Genomic DNA, 16372 nt, shown 5'->3' with positions numbered 1-16372 from the left:
TCTCTCTCTCTCTCTCTCTCTCACACACATGCACACACACACACACACACACACACACACACACATATGCTCTCTGCAGTCTCACTGCAGGCAAAAACAGTCCTGCCCAGCAGGAGAACCTTTTAGGCAAGGTCACAGTAGGGCTAAAAGAAGAACATGTTAGAGGCAGTCACATGGAAATGATCAACACAGTGCTTTCTGGACCAAGACTTTTACAACATAGATATAGCGTTGGTTATAGTGTGTATGTGTGTGTGTGTCATTTGTACATTTTTGTTCATGTGCTAGAGAGACAGCTCCTTTTTGGGGCTGAAAACTGAATCAACATCCTCCATACTATGTTTTATGAGGCTGAATAGCTGCTATGTGGTGGTAATTGCGTGGCTGACAGGCGAGATATGGAAATGCACACGAGAAGAGGCCGCATACTGAGAATTCATTAGCGAGCATTAAACCGAAGTTCCGCTAAGATGTGTCACAGAAAAAACACCACTGCTGCCTCCACAGAAAAAGAGAGAGGATGCCATTAATGTTTATATTACTGGATTGGTGAATAAAGTGAGAATGCGGGAATGATTTTGCATGCGTGTGTGTTTAAGTAATACAAACATCTCCATTTGTGTGTGTGTTTATACATTCGAATCACCTTGCGTTAACTGCATTTGTGGATGAATTGCCAACGTTGAGTGATCTGAAAATCTGATGCTCATTTGTGTGCCTGTGTGCGATCTCTTGTACGTGTGTTGCTATCTAAAGGACAGGGAGACTTTTGAGGCGGTCTCCATGGGAAATAACATTCCCCTTCTTTCTCTCTTTCTTCACTCTTCTGCTCTCCCTCCCTGTGCCGCCCTTCTCTGCTCTCCTCATTTCCTTGAGGTACGGTAGCCAATGGCACATTCTCCCACTGCTGTGCGCCGACCAGTCATCTTCCTTCTTCCTCTTGTGCTCGCAACTCCTTCCATCCCCACAGTGCACTGACTGGCTGTTTGTGACGCATGCAGCACATCATGATAGTGAACAGGGGGCGGGTTTGTACCCCTGCAAGGTGGTGAATCCAGGACTGTAGTAGTTAGCGTATTAGTTGGTGTGTAAGAGGAGTTTTCACTGATTTTGTTGTTATACGGCTTATTAAACCACAAGCCAGTATGCCAGTTTTAATGCTGGTTCAGCCTCATTCATACACTGTTGAACATGAGAACAGATAACAGAGAGACTGTCAGTTGTGTTGATTCACCTTGCATGTCAGAAAATGATAATGGACAATGTAGAATCAACTACAATACAATTATCGTTATGTTGAATATTATTAATATAATATAATGTATTGTTATTGATTCTAAATGGAGTCCACTTTCAGACCTTACTTAATGTACTTTCAGTGGACCTGTGCTGGGTTCATTGTATTATGTGACCAGGTCAATCTTTCATTCCACTGTACATGAATTAAATTTTAAGGTGTTTTGACTCTGCCCTGAAATATACATGAGGGTACCATGAGGATTAGCATTATTATTTTTTTTATTTTATATACTTATTAAAGTGGAATCCCTTCAACTTGAATTCTCTTTCAGGAGGCTCTGTGCCTCTGAGCCACTGAAATCTGTCCACTTAAAGGTTAGGTTCACGTTTTTTCAAGGCTGTCTTAAAACAATACTCACATGCCCATATGTACATTGAAAGAGATATCGTTTGCTGCCGGGGTTTCTCCTCTCCATACTGGCCTGTTAAAATATCCCTGCGATGGGGGGAGGTAAAGTTCTTATTCTGTGTAAAATGTATTTAAAGTTTTAGCCAGGATTAATATGAAGCTTCAGCAGTGTAAGTCTAATCTTTTCAGTATGAAATTCCCTTTTTGTGTTGCAGCTACGAAACAGTCATGGGAAATACAAAGAATTTTGCACTAAAATGACATTAACTTTGGAAGATACCCACTGCATTTGACTATTTGAGACCACTGAAGCTTCATATTGGCTGAACTGATTCCGTCAGGGAGGGATCTTCTAATGGTCACTATGAATAGGAGGAGGAATTACAGCGACTGATCGCTCTTTCAACATACATGACAAAATGTGAACCTATCCTTTAATGATATTGTAGGTGTTGCTTGTTGCCTTCATATACAGCTTCCAACTGCCAATCCATTATTTGTTTGGATCATACAGTAAACAAACCCATTTCAAATGCCATCCAGCTTGAACGTGCTCCCATTTGCTTCTGCTTGGCAAATTCTGGAACAAAGAAAACATAAAGAGCCACTCTTCCTGAACTCAGCCCTTGCTGCTGCGCACTGAATGCTTCAGTCCTGTCTGAGGCTAATATGTTGCTGTCTCGTGTCGTGTCCAGAGCCAATAGGAAGCATGTCGTCCATGGAGGTGAATGTGGACATGCTGGAGCAGATGGATCTGATGGACATGTCTGATCACGAAGCCCTGGATGTGTTTCTGCACTCTGGGGGAGAGGACAACAGCGCTGCCTCGCCTGTCACAGGTAGGTGGCCATAAACACAACATGTGTTCCTACTAAATACTCTAAATTCATTTAACTATTATAATTCATCCAATACTTAATCACTAGAGGGAAATAACTTCCTGCAGCTAATCTATGTCAAACAATTCACTGAAGCAGAAGTATGTGACTCAGAAGATTGACAAGAACAATGTTTAGACACGATGCACCAGCACCGACACCATCTGTCCACATCTACTTGGGATATTTTTTTGTCACAGTGAACAACCTACAGCATCTAACTGACAGCTTGTGTTCATCTAAAAATAATTAGATGTAAGCGAATCTTGACCGGCGACTGAGTCGTGCAAGTTTAAACAAAACCGATTAAGTAATTCTAACAACTACAACGGTGCCTTTCTTTTATTTGCAGCTATTGGTCTAAGACAGAAACTAAATAAATAATATTAATAGTAAATAATAGAATTGTGGTTTTATTTTTAAGAGAAAAAGGTTCAATAACTCATTCAAACACTGAAAGGAGGTTCTGATGGTATCACTGCAGCATCACTTATCCACCTACCTGACACCCTTCCAACCTATCCTGCTATGTACAGTATTGTTGTGATTCCCAGCCGGTACACTTTGGAGGCACAGACATTTTACCTTGAGATGGCTGACTGATGCCGTGTGATTGAGGTATCAGACAGGTTTCTATATTCTACACACGCAGTTAAACACTGAGTTACAGCAGGCTTAGGAAACCTGAGATTGACTGGCGATAACCAGCCAGTGTCGTGTGACGGTACAGGAAGTATGGTGCTGCAGTTTTCAGGTGGATCTGGTGGTACCTCAGATAGCCTGAGGAAGGCTGCCTGAGGGAGACTGAAAGGCTGGGTTCAAGAATTTTGTTCGGTTTAATGAGGCAGCATTAAGCGTCTTCTAGCCTTACACCATCAGTTTAGTAACAACTCAAATTCAATTAGACAAATCAGTTACATTTTCACTTAAGCACCAAATTGTTTAATTGTTAAATTTAGCATCAAACAGTTACACTAAAAATGGTCAGCCTGTCCCAGAGAGTTTCTTACCCTTAGTAGTGAGGCTGTAGCAGGCGGCGTTCGGGGAAGAGAACAACACCAGGAACTTTAATCTGATTCTTAATCTGATCTTTAATCTGACTGTACAATCTGTTTTTAATTAGGGCTTAACAAATCTTATGACATAGATGTTAATGTCCTCTATGAAAAAAGGTATTCTAAATATGCCGTGTCATCATGCTTGCTGGTATTCAGCAAAAAATTATCTCTCTACCTCAAACACAGTCAAAAAGGAGAACCTTGACACAGCGGTTTGGGTTTGATTTCAGCCTGTGGCCCTTTGCAGTGTGTCGTCCCTGTTGTCCCCCCCCCCTTTCTGTCTATCTTCACCTGTTCTATCATAATAAAGGCATAAAAAGCCCCAATAGAATAGAGCTATCTACCATATAAAGTCAAACATAAGGCACATAAAAGACACTGCATAAGGCTCGATATAAAGTTGCTTTATCAATGTTTAAAGTTGCTTTATTTAGCAAGCCATGACTATTTTTGATCATGTCAGTTGCAACCAGGGTGTTCTGTGCAGTGGAAAATGTTTAGTAATGTTTTGCACAAGGAGAGATACACAGTGAATAAAGGTCACACAGGTGCTGCAATAGGTGAGATAGGATGCTGCAGTCAAGTATGAAGCTTTTCATTGTTTGATTTTTGTCCTTTTTTGTGTATCATAGTTCAGTGAGGCGTCAAGGGTGTGAGCCCTGGCCATATTACATCCAGCTGGATCTCTCAATAACAAAGTCTGAAACTATCTAAGTGACTCCTCTTCCTCCCAGGTCCAGATGTTGAGTCCTTCACCACAGAGATCAGTCTCCAGGTTCCCACCCAGGCTGAGCTACGCCACAAGCTTTCTTCCCTTTCATCCACCTGCACCGACTCAGCCAGCCAGGACACGGAGGCCGGGGAGGAGGAGGAGGACGATGAGGAGGAGGAGGAGACTGAGCACGGAGGAAGTGGAGGTGGATCAGGGGGAGGAATAAGGAGGAGAAGGCCCCCCGTGGTGGTGACCCTGGATGAAGAGGAGGTGCACCCTGATACAGCGTTGGTGGACGTGGTGGACCGAGAGGAGCAGGCCAGCAAAGACTGTGAGGAGAGCAGGCCGAAGGTTTGAGGACAGACGGGACTGAATTAAAACACAAACACACAAACACACAGAGCTGTGAAATCAAACTCGGATTGGCTTCCTTTCTCAAATTCCTTTCATACTGAAGAAAAATATATGAAAGAAAATACACAGAGGTTGCACTAACTGCCACATGACCTTGCCTTAAAAGACCACTAATGTGAGTTTTCAATTCTAATTGAATCATGTAAAATAGGTTTGAGTTTCCTTTAGCATAATGAAAGGCTTAACATGCACATAAATAGTTCAACATTATTCAGAGAACGCTCTAATATTCTGTTTGTGCATGTTGAGACCGGGAGAGGCCTGCTACTGATAAGTGATAGAGTAAAGTATACACTAAACTCATCCATGTGTCCCTGTTAGGGTTCTTTGTTTTCGTGCTCCATGCTAACACGTAAGCGTTCACTGTGCTGACAGACTGCAGCTGTCAAGCATTAATATATGTGTTGGTGATTGGTGAAACCTTTGCACAATAGAAATATATGATGGTGTCTTTTTAACTAAATGCTCTATCATTTATGACCTTTTATTTTTAAAACTTACTGCAGGTCACATAAAGGAAATATTTTTTAAATCATTAAAAGTTTAGTCTTCTTTGGACTGTATGTTGTCACCCAAATTATCGAAAAAATTTCACTTATCTCTAGTGGAATTTAGCCATGCAGATAGTTTTGGTTTTATTTCCCCCGAGTCTTGACATATCTGTCTTCAGAGATTTTTGCTGCTACCCCAATGCAACGGAGGTGAAAGGAATATTGTTTTTAATGCTTAAAGTGTTGAAAAATAAGGTTGAAAATCATTTAAAAACCTTAACAGTAGCTTGTCTTTCCAGAAACAACTTCCAGGTTATGCTGAATAATTCATAATGTCACAGAAACTTTGATATTACCAAACTAAGTCTAGACCACATTCTTTTTCATAATTTGGCTGAATTGACCCTTTTTAATGTGGCAAACTCTAACAAAAACAGCATGAAGCACTTGACAAATGACCTTCAGGGGGCACATGGATGATTTTTTTTCTATGACTTTATGGATAAGCTGAACCCCTAAAGCTTGTTGCATTTCTTTAAGTGGTTTATGAGCTACATTCTGCGATATTTTAAATGTAAACTACCCATTAGATTATACTCTTGTGCCACTGGCTTTGAAAAACATAGTGTAGTAACTGGCAGTCACCTGGCAGTGGGTCATATACCGCATAGTACTGCATAGCTGACAGGCTGGAGTTCAGGTACCTGATTTAACACACACACACACACACACACACACGGAGAGTTACCCATTGCCATTCCTTTGACCAATAATATTTGGGTAAACTTCTCTTTTTGAACGAGGACCAATTCCCTGTTTGAACTGTGTGCTATGCACTGGACAACACGCAGAAGGTTTAACTGTATCCAGATTTTTTTGTACAGAGATGTTGACATTTGTGCGATGTGACAGCATTACTCCTTCCTTTCTTTTCCCCTGCCTAAAATTTCTGACTTGTTGGTAATAAATGTTTCTCCCCCAGCATTGTTTAATTTTCATCTAAGCATTTCAGGAACACGTTAAAGAATTAAATGTGAGCAGGATTTAGGGGTTCAAGCATGTTAACGGTCCCTGTGCGCCCAGTCTTGATTTACAGCCCTGCCGGAGCTCTTTACAAATGGAAAGCTGACACGGTGAAGGAATGGATAGGTGGACAGTGTTCTGCAGGAGGGGAAAAACGCTTTGAAATACAGGAGTTTTCTCTCGGGAGGAAAAGGGTTACATTTTACCATGTATGTATTCATTATTAAAGTTAAATGTTTATTAACTGATAAATAAGGAAAAGCAATACCAGTGTTACGCTGAGAGTGAATGGCATTTGAAGGCTGAGAGTGGATATGTTCATTGTGAATAGTAAATAGCTGGTGTCAGTGTGTTACAGTCACTCCAGTGCACTTTAATTAAGGTTACGAAGAACTACAGGGTCCTCCAACAGTTAGCATGTGCAATGTGTGACGTGTGAATAGCCTGATAAGCTGTGTTAAATTAACATAAGAGCACTTCTAGTCTACCCCACACCTGCTGCTACTCACTATGAAACTCGATAATGCCACGGTACAAACCTTTGTTTTTGTATTGTCGTAAAAGGGTCAATTTACCCAAATGAAACCAAACCTTGTATATTTTCACTTGTATCTACCAATGGCAATAGTTTGGGTTTTAGTTTGTTTTGAGATGCCTCCATTCCTGCCTACACCACAATACGATAAAAAGGTGCATGGAAATGTGTCCATGAAGCTCACATCATTCAAAAATAAAATATCTATCGGTAGTCTTAGAAAAATGCCGAAGCAATCAACCTCACTATCCAAAAGATTATTGTAATTTTGGTGAGATGGCCCTTTAACATTACTAGACTCCACCAGATAAGAACTTTAAATCTATATTATGAAGCTGTTAAACCCCGTTTGTTCTTGCAGTTGCGTCAGAAGTCACACACAAAGAGACACAAAGTAGGTTGGAAAGAAATGACCGTGAATTGTCGGTAAGTTTTTATTAAACCTTAAGTACAAACTGCAAAAGTAAAAAACTGTCAATATAACCAACATCAGACTCTCTTTCCAAGTGGAGGGAAAGGCCGAGATGCGGCACTAATAAATTAAGTCACCAGAGACCCCACCGTGAGCAAGTAGTTTATACTGTAGAAAATGGAAGAAACAAACAAAACAAAAAAAAAGAGAACTGAAAAACAAAAAAAATCCCATCAGAATAAAATATATTGTAAGGCCATAAAAACTTGACAACCACTTTTTATTATGTTGAAAACACCCAACTTGGTATTTCATTAAATAGTCCTAAAACAGTTCAGTCTTCTGCGAGGGACGACAACCAACAAACTGGATTATAGGATTTTTCTTGACAGTCACCACTGGCAAGCTCAGTGCAACATGAGTAGCTACTACATTTTTGTTGAATTTTCAGTAATGAAAATGTAAAAACCCATTTTTTTTTGTGAACATATCTTTTTTTCCCTTTTCTTTAAAAAAGTAAAGCTAAACAAACAAAACTAGGTTGGGGGGCAGTTATTGGCTACTCAATATCTTCTTTCTTAGTGATATAAGCAGCACTTAAAATTTTTATACATGTTTTACCAGAGCAACCCTGTAAGCATCAAACTCACATGGATGAAGAAAGGGAAAATGTAAGGCTTTTTCTTCATCAAGCACTCTCCTCTGGAACTTTTTCTCTCCCCTATTCCTTCCTTTCTTTCTTCCTTAACCCCAGAAAAAGGCTCAAGTATTTAAAGAAATTTACAGGATTATGTACAAAAAAAGTTGATGTTTTGCTTGTGTTGGACTTTTTCTTCTGTCTAAAAATCACTCATAATATATCTGGAAAAGGGAAAAAAATGCAAAAGCCAAAAAAACAAAAGACAATAAAAAACAAAACAACCAAAACTTGGATTTGATATTTCACATTTTACACTCTTTGACTAGTGGCTCTACTTGAGATAACACATCAGATCAACAAAAGTAAAAAACACAAAATAATAATAATAATATAATATAATAATTAATGTTTACTGGTACAGATGAAACAAGAGGACTGGAAGAATGGAATGTTAATATGATTGCACATCTAGAACCAGAAAAGCCTGAAAGCCTTTCTGCCCTGTGGGGTGGGGGCGCGTGAGCTAGCTGTTAGCCGATAGCAGGCGCTAACCCCCAGATTTAACATTTTTGTGTTGTTATACAGTAATTATAATCAACAGCACCAATAAAATGGATCTCCTTGCTAAGTATCAGGCACGGTTTTCACTTGCTAGCGAAGGAGGGATCCCTCCATACTACCAGGAAGTGAGGTGAGCGATGACCTTTCAGAGGTCAAGCAGCTGTAGCTTTGCCCCCTCTCACATCCACCAACGAACAGAAACATCCACAATGACAAAAATCAAATACACAGAAGACTTCTTGCAAAAAACCTAGCAAAAACAAAGCTAAAATTCAAAATAGAACTTGAAAAAACATAGCCAACCAACAATAAACCAACATCGTCTGTCTTTCAAGTTTTTACCTTGCGTCACCACCCCCCCTTTTTAAAAAAAAAAAAAACAATGCAGAAAGCTGCATCAAGAAAATAAAATCAATAAAAAAGGAACTCTCTTCCCAAACCAAGGACAGAGAACTTTGGGTAAATAACTGAATGGTTCATTTTTCATTTCAGAAAAAACTGGGGAGAAAAAAAAAGGCCGCCTTTTCATTTGTTCCCATGTTCACAGCTGAGGTGACGCATGATTGAAGAAGGATGGGTTCAGTTCTCCAGGTGCGGGATGAGGGCAGAAAGAGTGATGCAAGAAGGAAGTAACAAAATTAACATCAGTTAAGAGAGATGAGGGTTTGGAGGTAAAGGGTATACCAGGCCCCCATCAAGTCTTTCTTCGTGAAATTTTACACTTAATGCCTTGTAATGTTGTAAAGGACGAACCTTAAAAGGGACAGGGTTCTTAAAAATCATCCAGAATAAAAACAAATTCTTCTTTCCACACTAGTTGCAAAAAAAACTGCTGTTCCTTTTTCTTTTCATCTTATAAACAAGCCCTGTCGTAACTAAGGGGGAGGTGAATATTTTTTTGGAGGGGGGACTTGAGGTCAGGTGAGGGATTTTTCAAACCCTCAAAACAATCAATCTTTAAAATTGGGGTGGTGGAGGAGGGATTGATAGTGACTGACTTAATGTAAAAAAAAAACCAAAAAAAAACACAGGGGGGATTTTTTTGGGAGGGCTTTCAGGGAGGGGCAGGGACGTTTGGCCACAGCGGCACCCGGCGTGTGTCAAGTTTTTCCCCTCAGGGGACACAGGCAGCGGCTTCGGTATGTTGGCTCGAGGACAGGCGTGCCAGAGACACCTCCACCAGTGGCGCGCTTTCGGGGGCCTCGCTTAGCCGCGATCTTTGGCAGGGCTTAAGCCGTGGCAGGAGTCCCCCCCCCTCCTGCACTGACAACGACTGCCACCACTCCGCCGCTCCAATTTCTTTTAACATGGCCCGGCCACACACCTGGTTCACCAAACTGTTGATTTTGCTCCTTGATTGAAATTGAAACAAGAAAAATACAGTTAACATTGATACACTGTAAATTTAACAGATTCACACAATAAATTATAGTACCATGGGAAGAATGGAATAAATCCAACTTCCTGGACTGTGGAAAGGCTAGGCTTTGATGTCGCCCCCATTTCTGGACAGAGAGGGGACTGAACCACAGCAGAAACAAACAGTGGGCGCCTCACCTTCATTCATATCTACATTCATCTAAGGCCCTTGCAGGACTGTGTGCTTCTCTACAAAGCGCAGGGCACACCAGACAGAAGACTAACATTTCAGTCTCCTTGAACCACCCTGCACAAGACAGACACGAGGACAGAAGATATTTACTTATAGAAACCAGACACTCACTCGCAGTTCTTTTATTTTGAGATAGTGAGAAACCTGGATAAATCATTAATAAATATCTTCCACTCCAGACTGGCAGTTAGTAACATTTGCTTTATACCTTCTTAATTCTTATTCTATAACATTGTTATACAGTTTTATTTAGATTAATCAACTTGGTTTTAGACATACTACCTGAGCCATAAAAAGCACAATAAATACTAATAATTATATATATATATATATATATAAAAATATATATATATATATATTATATATATATATATATAATATAAAATTAAATAATAAATAATATATATATAATATATTATATATATATATATATTATATAAATATTATATAATATATATATATATATATATTTAATTTTTTTTAGTGCAGTATATAAACTGTATGTTTTATAGCAGGGCATAATGCTAAATAATAATAGAAAAATTAAAGCCACTAGTATGACTGATTTCATGAATAAATATTGATTACAAACTTTCTCCAAGGACTGCCTTGGCTGACAAAACTAGACTATGTTTATTATATTAATTAAGTAAAATGACAAAATGTATCCAAACTAGCACTACAGGATTTTAGAAAATGAATCCTCATATCTTTTAACCATTCATGTTAAACTAATGGGTCCTCTGCTCTCACCATGGACAGGTAGCAGAGATGCTGACAGATCTGGCAGCGTCTCTCTGAGGACTCCAGTGCCAGCCATTTCCCGCGGGGCTTCTTGCGTCCCTCTCCAGGCCCCAGGCTGCCATCATGGGTGCCGTAGCGGGCAGAGGAGAGCAAACCTGCCTTTTTAAGTTCCCCCCGTTGGCGTATCTCTATGTTCCTATCAAACAAGAAAGATACCAAGTTAAAGCCAGAAAATAACTTCAATGCTAGCTATATATTGCTCAAATAACATACATGAATTAAAAGAAAATACAGTATGAATATACCCTTAATGCAACATTTGATTGCTTTCTTAAACCAATAATCAAAAGAATGTGGAAATGAAACTGAAAATAAAATCCTACAGCTTAGAACAGTAATAGTATTGTGCTGCATCCTACCTGAGGTCTTGGAGTAGGGCGGAGATGGTGGCGAGGAGAAGGCCATTGTCCCTCTTGGATTCGGCCGTGGCGATCTGGTACAGTAGCTTCTCCATGGAAAAGGGTTTGGCTATACGACGAAACTTCAGGTCCTGCACACAAATTAATTATTCAATTATGATTCTCATTAAATCTCAAATTCTAACATCTAAAGAAGTAAGAGTACAGCTGACAATGCTGCAGTGTAACCACAGACTATGTACACTTTGATCAGTGATTCTCGTCCTCTTCCTCATTCTTACGTAAAAAATGTTAATCATTCGGGTGAAAATGTTTCAGGCAGTGCACCATAATACAGTTGCATTGTATGAATGTCATATTACCCTTGAGAACAATCTGTGCTGTGGCTATGAATTCGATGGTATTGCTGAAGGTCTACGCACTTCCATCACCATAATGCCCTTGATGACAGTAAGGAGCATTTTCTTTTCTTCTATTACTGCTATAATGAGGTCCAATGGTCCAAAGGCTTGCTCATGATCACTAAAAATTCTAAATACACCCCACGGGGAGACTTACAGCTGCAATTACTCCTTAAAGTTCAGTACGTTGGCTGATTAGAGAATCAAGCTCTAGGTTCTAAGTTAATTTATCCATTTCAGTTTCAATCAACTCTACATAAATCAGCTTTAACTGCCACTGTCCACAGGGGGCCAGTGTTGTGAGGCATTACAAAGAAGGAGCTAAATAAAACACATCATGTACAATCGGTAATACACAGGCAAAATAGTAATTCCAAAGAAACATTTATATCTTTTTTTTCCACTTTTGCATCTGTGCCATTATTAATTTAACATGTCCCCTGTACTGATCTGCCCATGCAGATTCATGCACTGACCTTTGAGGCCTGGTAACCCAGGTTCATCCAGTGCGGCGTGGCAAAGTGCACCGTCTCTGACACGCTGTAGCCACAGCACACTTTAGAGACAAAGGCACCGGGGTAGCAGACCACAAACTGGCCGCTCCGCTGGACTGTACGGTAAACCTTGATGCCTTCGCGGCACAGCACCTCTGGAGAGATCTGAAAGATCAAGAGGGAGAGAAAGAAATGAGTGTTATATTTCTGAACCTGTATAATTTGTAAGTAAAGTTAAGTGGCTTCCAAAAAATTTAAAACACTTCTGATCAATATATGACAAAGAAGGACATATTTTATACACATTTTACACGTTTATATTTGCACGCACACACGCACACAGAGAGAGAGACAGAGAGAGAAAACACTGACCATGATGTTCTTCTCCAACATTTCTAGTCCTGGGGTGCCATTAGCCTGAAGCAGTGTATGGACCACCTTGTCCAGCTTAGCGTTCTCCTCAGCAGGGACAGAATACCTGTGGGAGGAACACACAAGGACAGAGACATCAGCACCTAGGACACACATTTTTCTATTCGTTCTCTCTGCAAATTTTACGCATGTTTAAAAATGTGGGTGAGAATTTGTGTGATCGTGTACACACTGTACCAGTGACAATGAGGAAAAGAGCCCAGTGAATACTTACCAAATGCAATCAGCACCAGTGTGTAAGTAATCAATATATGGAAGGCGATTTTGGTCTCGAGACCAGCATGAGGTAGAAAAGACCATGCCAATGTTAAGCCAGGGAATGGTCACCCCTAGAGAGACAGAGGGGTTTAAAGAGAGAGAAACAAGACCATTGGTTATTACAACAGCACAGAATCTGAAGAGAGCTAAAAAGTCATTTATGCCCTATATATGAATTTTTAAAAGGAGCTATTCACAGGTAAATCTCTTTCTTTGAGTTTGCTATTGAGCAGCTACAGCCTGTACATGTCCTTACCAGGCACAGCACCCAGATGTCTTAGAATGGATCCAGAGTTATTGGGAAGGACAGTGAGGTTCCATCCATGTCTGAGGAAAAAATAAGAGGAAATTGTCATTTCTGCATTTTTTCCAGGGATACCAAAGAATACCTAAACGGGATAGCTCAAGGGTACCTCAGTGGTCACTCCTGAGGAAGCAGAAAGTGTTACTCTTTAGGATCCCCTCCCCAGATTCACCATCTGAGATTCATACCAGTGGAAAACCAACAGCAAACTTTAAAGTGAGTGCGCTGTAAGGTCTGCAAGCTACTTACTTTGAAAATGGCTCTGACTTTCCTGTGGGGAAACCACTGCCATGTGTACTGGTGTCCACCTTCCCACAATGCACCGCCACATGGCTGTCTCTCTGCTCCACAATCCTCCAGTACTCTTGCTGCAAGAACAAAAGGGAAGGAAAAGCCAATCAGTGCAAGAATGCATAAGGCAGGGTACAGGATTCAGGTGTGCTGGTGGTTGAGAACAGAGTAAATCCCATTTGAAGGATTTTACATAAACTTTTGATTAGTGCATTTGACTTCTGGCAGTGACTAAATATTTAATTCAGAAAAACATCACTGACATACATTTTAATATGAGCCACTGAAGGTATTGTAGACAATGCAGTTTACATTCAGAAAATGTTGTTCAATCAAGATGCTAGAATGCTAACCTCAACCTCAGCAGCCCCTGGTTCCTTGTTAAAGCACATGGTCATGGTGTTCCGGGCTATCCTGAAGAAGTTAGTCAAAGACACCGATTTCCCCTGCAACAAAGAGGCATTAAACATTATGAGTCACAGCATGCTACAGGAGCCTGAGAGGAACAAGAAAAAAAAACGTTCCTCCACCTATGTGTGGTCTTCGGTCAGGATAAAACTACAGGGAATGTGAACTGAGAGCTCTTTTATCATCACCAAAATTTGAGCAAAGAGATCAATGGACTGCTGGCTCTCCTCCTCCACCACCACATGTTTGTATGAGTCAAAGGGAACGCATTGTGGTCAAAAGAATGCATGTACTGTATTGTGCACGGACAAATGTATCAAATGTACTTGTGTATGTATGTGTCTCTATAAAGGCTCCACCTCTGTGCCTCCCCCTACAAGTCCCAGATATATTTCCCCTGGACCGGACTCTCTCTCCCATGGACACACACAATGAAGCTTTGAAGGTTACCATAAATCTGCCCCAGGCCTGGAGATGTACGGACACTGCTGAAAGATGACCTTGCAGATCCCTTATCCTTACAGTGACAATTTGTCTCTCTTTTCTCTTTTTACTTCTTATGTGTCCAGATGTTGTTGTTTTTTTAAAGTGACTGACCTTATTACAATTTCTATTAATGCAATAGATAAAGGGTTGTAAAATAATGCAATTAAATAATGCAGTATAGTAGTGACCTAGTAAGCACTGACAAGATGTTCTTTAGGCAAGTCAGTAACAACACTTATCCAGGCCTTTCCTGGTGTAATTAGAGTTAATTATACCCTTGACATGCACTTTGTTCTCATGATAGAAAAAGTGAAATATAACCTCCTCTTGGGGGCCACTAGTGATGAAAAATGCATACAAATCTGAGCTGTGGAGAAAAGTGATGGCTCATATTTAGACAAGCCTGTCCTGTAAGGATAGTGACAGCCATTCACATGTCACAGTGTTGAATAGTAGTTCTATATTTCAGAGGTCTATGGGCTGTACTGGGTCAAGTCTGTTGACAATATCTCAGTTCTTCAGGGGGAGGTCATATTGAGGGATTTAGTTACCAAAGGAAGGGGAATAAATCAACTGGGATCCACATTTGAGATGGGTGGAACATTGTAAGATGTGAGACAGGGCCAACACAGAACAGACTTATCTTAATTATAGAAGTAATTTCTGCTTCAACCAATAAAGACAGCATGGCATGACAAAAAATGTGCACACAAGCTCTCTGCAAATAAATATTGTGTATCTCACACAGTTTTTATGAAAAACAAGTGTGGTGTATGTATTTGCACATGTGGATTTTCTACACAAACATCAAAAACACATGCTCAAAGAACTGCTAGCCTTTGCATTGATGTATGTTTTGGAGTAGAGGGGCTTGGCAAAGGGATTGGCAAGAGGGCCGGGCAAGGTAGAGAAAGAGAGGGTCGGCGAGAGCACTGGAGATTTTGGGAAATAGCTAAGGGCAAGGGCATGGGCTGCAGGAGAGAAGCCATGGGGAAAGGGCTGGATGGAAGGAGCTGAGGGTTGGAGAGAGCTGGAGAAGGCGGAGTCTGAAGGGGGCGGGACAGGAGTGAGGGGAAGGACTGGACTGGTTTGGGGGCTGCCTTTTCTCTGACCTACATTTTAGCCAGCCAGAATCAACACAGCTGCCAGCAGGCAGGGGGGGTGGGAATAAATCTAGTGTGTGAGTGCATACACTCTGACCACCTTACCACACACACAGCTGCACAGAAATATTTAACAAAACCACAAGACGTGCAAGGTACAAAAACTGCTGTCCCTGGCTCTCACATGGAAAACCAGCTCTTTACAATGCAGCGGCATGACACGTTTTACACTTACCGCTGCATGTACACACATCAACACATGTGCAAACCTCTTATGTTTGCTTTTATAAAACCACAAACTATGACTCTTAACAGCATAATACCGTTACCAAGAACACTGATTGGGAATTTCAACAGGCATTAACATCTTTGCAGTTCACACCACAGTAACATTCTCCCACAGAGAAACCCAGTCATTGTGTGTTGTGACAAATTATAGCACAGCTTAGCTGCTAGAGACAGGGTACATATTTTGTCACTTATGAACTCGCACAGTGATATCGAAACTCTCAAATTTTAGTGGTGCTACTATGAAAGTTGCAGGCTGTTTACACCGCATATGTGACATTAGTTTTAATTCAGATAGTAGTGAGACATCTGGCTGAGCAATAATGAGGCCTTTGAAGACTGCTCAGGCACTGACAACAAGTTACAAAATGTCTGGCATTTACCATATAAACAGGACAATGTGCGCACATCATTTTTGATTTTAGTTAAGGCATGCCATTAACAGCTTGTTAGATTTGAACAACTAAAAAAAAAGTGTGAAAATATACTAATTAACACAATCATGATAGTCCTGGGAAGTCCTATGAAAGTTTGCTCTCATACATCACATCTTGTTACTTGTTACTAATTTCTGTTGTATATTTTAAAGTTTTATATTTTTAAAGTTAGAAGGAAATTTGCGATCAGTAATCTTTTTGCAGACAAAATGAAAACCTGGGCAACCACAATCAGGAGGCAGGCAAGCCACTAAGGAGGCAACATCCAGAGAATGCCTCTATGTATGCCTCAGTGTTACTGTTGATGCGAAGAGTGCTAACTG

The 16372-nt window shown here is 40.4% G+C and overlaps 2 protein-coding genes across 3 annotated transcripts in view; one reads left to right on the top strand and one right to left on the bottom strand.

Annotated features, from left to right (window-relative positions):
• The window catches only part of dtnbp1b (dystrobrevin binding protein 1b), a 13647-nt gene extending 4876 nt beyond the window's left edge, over window positions 1–8771 (top strand). Inside the window, exons 3-4 of one of the 2 annotated variants that reach the window (XM_035681232.1) lie at window positions 2353–2487; window positions 4319–8771. In XM_035681232.1, the coding sequence (XP_035537125.1) occupies window positions 2353–2487; window positions 4319–4653 (470 nt within the window). In that variant the 3' untranslated portion in view covers window positions 4654–8771. Of the gene's footprint in view, window positions 1–2343; window positions 2488–4318 lie in introns of both variants that reach the window. The other variant, XM_035681231.1, reaches the window with a different exon arrangement.
• Window positions 8772–10650: 1879 nt separating this feature from the next.
• jarid2b (jumonji, AT rich interactive domain 2b) overlaps window positions 10651–16372 on the bottom strand; it is a 100205-nt gene continuing 94483 nt past the window's right edge. The window contains exons 10-17 of the mRNA XM_035681230.1: window positions 13681–13773; window positions 13286–13404; window positions 12989–13059; window positions 12689–12803; window positions 12415–12520; window positions 12025–12207; window positions 11148–11278; window positions 10651–10924 (exon numbers count right to left, since the gene is read on the bottom strand). Of these exons, the coding sequence (XP_035537123.1) occupies window positions 10711–10924; window positions 11148–11278; window positions 12025–12207; window positions 12415–12520; window positions 12689–12803; window positions 12989–13059; window positions 13286–13404; window positions 13681–13773 (1032 nt within the window). The 3' untranslated portion in view covers window positions 10651–10710. The remainder of the gene's footprint in view (window positions 10925–11147; window positions 11279–12024; window positions 12208–12414; window positions 12521–12688; window positions 12804–12988; window positions 13060–13285; window positions 13405–13680; window positions 13774–16372) is intronic.

Source organism: Morone saxatilis, unplaced genomic scaffold (assembly GCF_004916995.1).
Source record: "Morone saxatilis isolate NCDOM2014 unplaced genomic scaffold, NCSU_SB_2.0 Contig9, whole genome shotgun sequence".
Taxonomy (NCBI): Eukaryota; Metazoa; Chordata; class Actinopteri; family Moronidae; genus Morone; species Morone saxatilis.
This window is presented reverse-complemented; position numbering and strand designations above follow the sequence as displayed.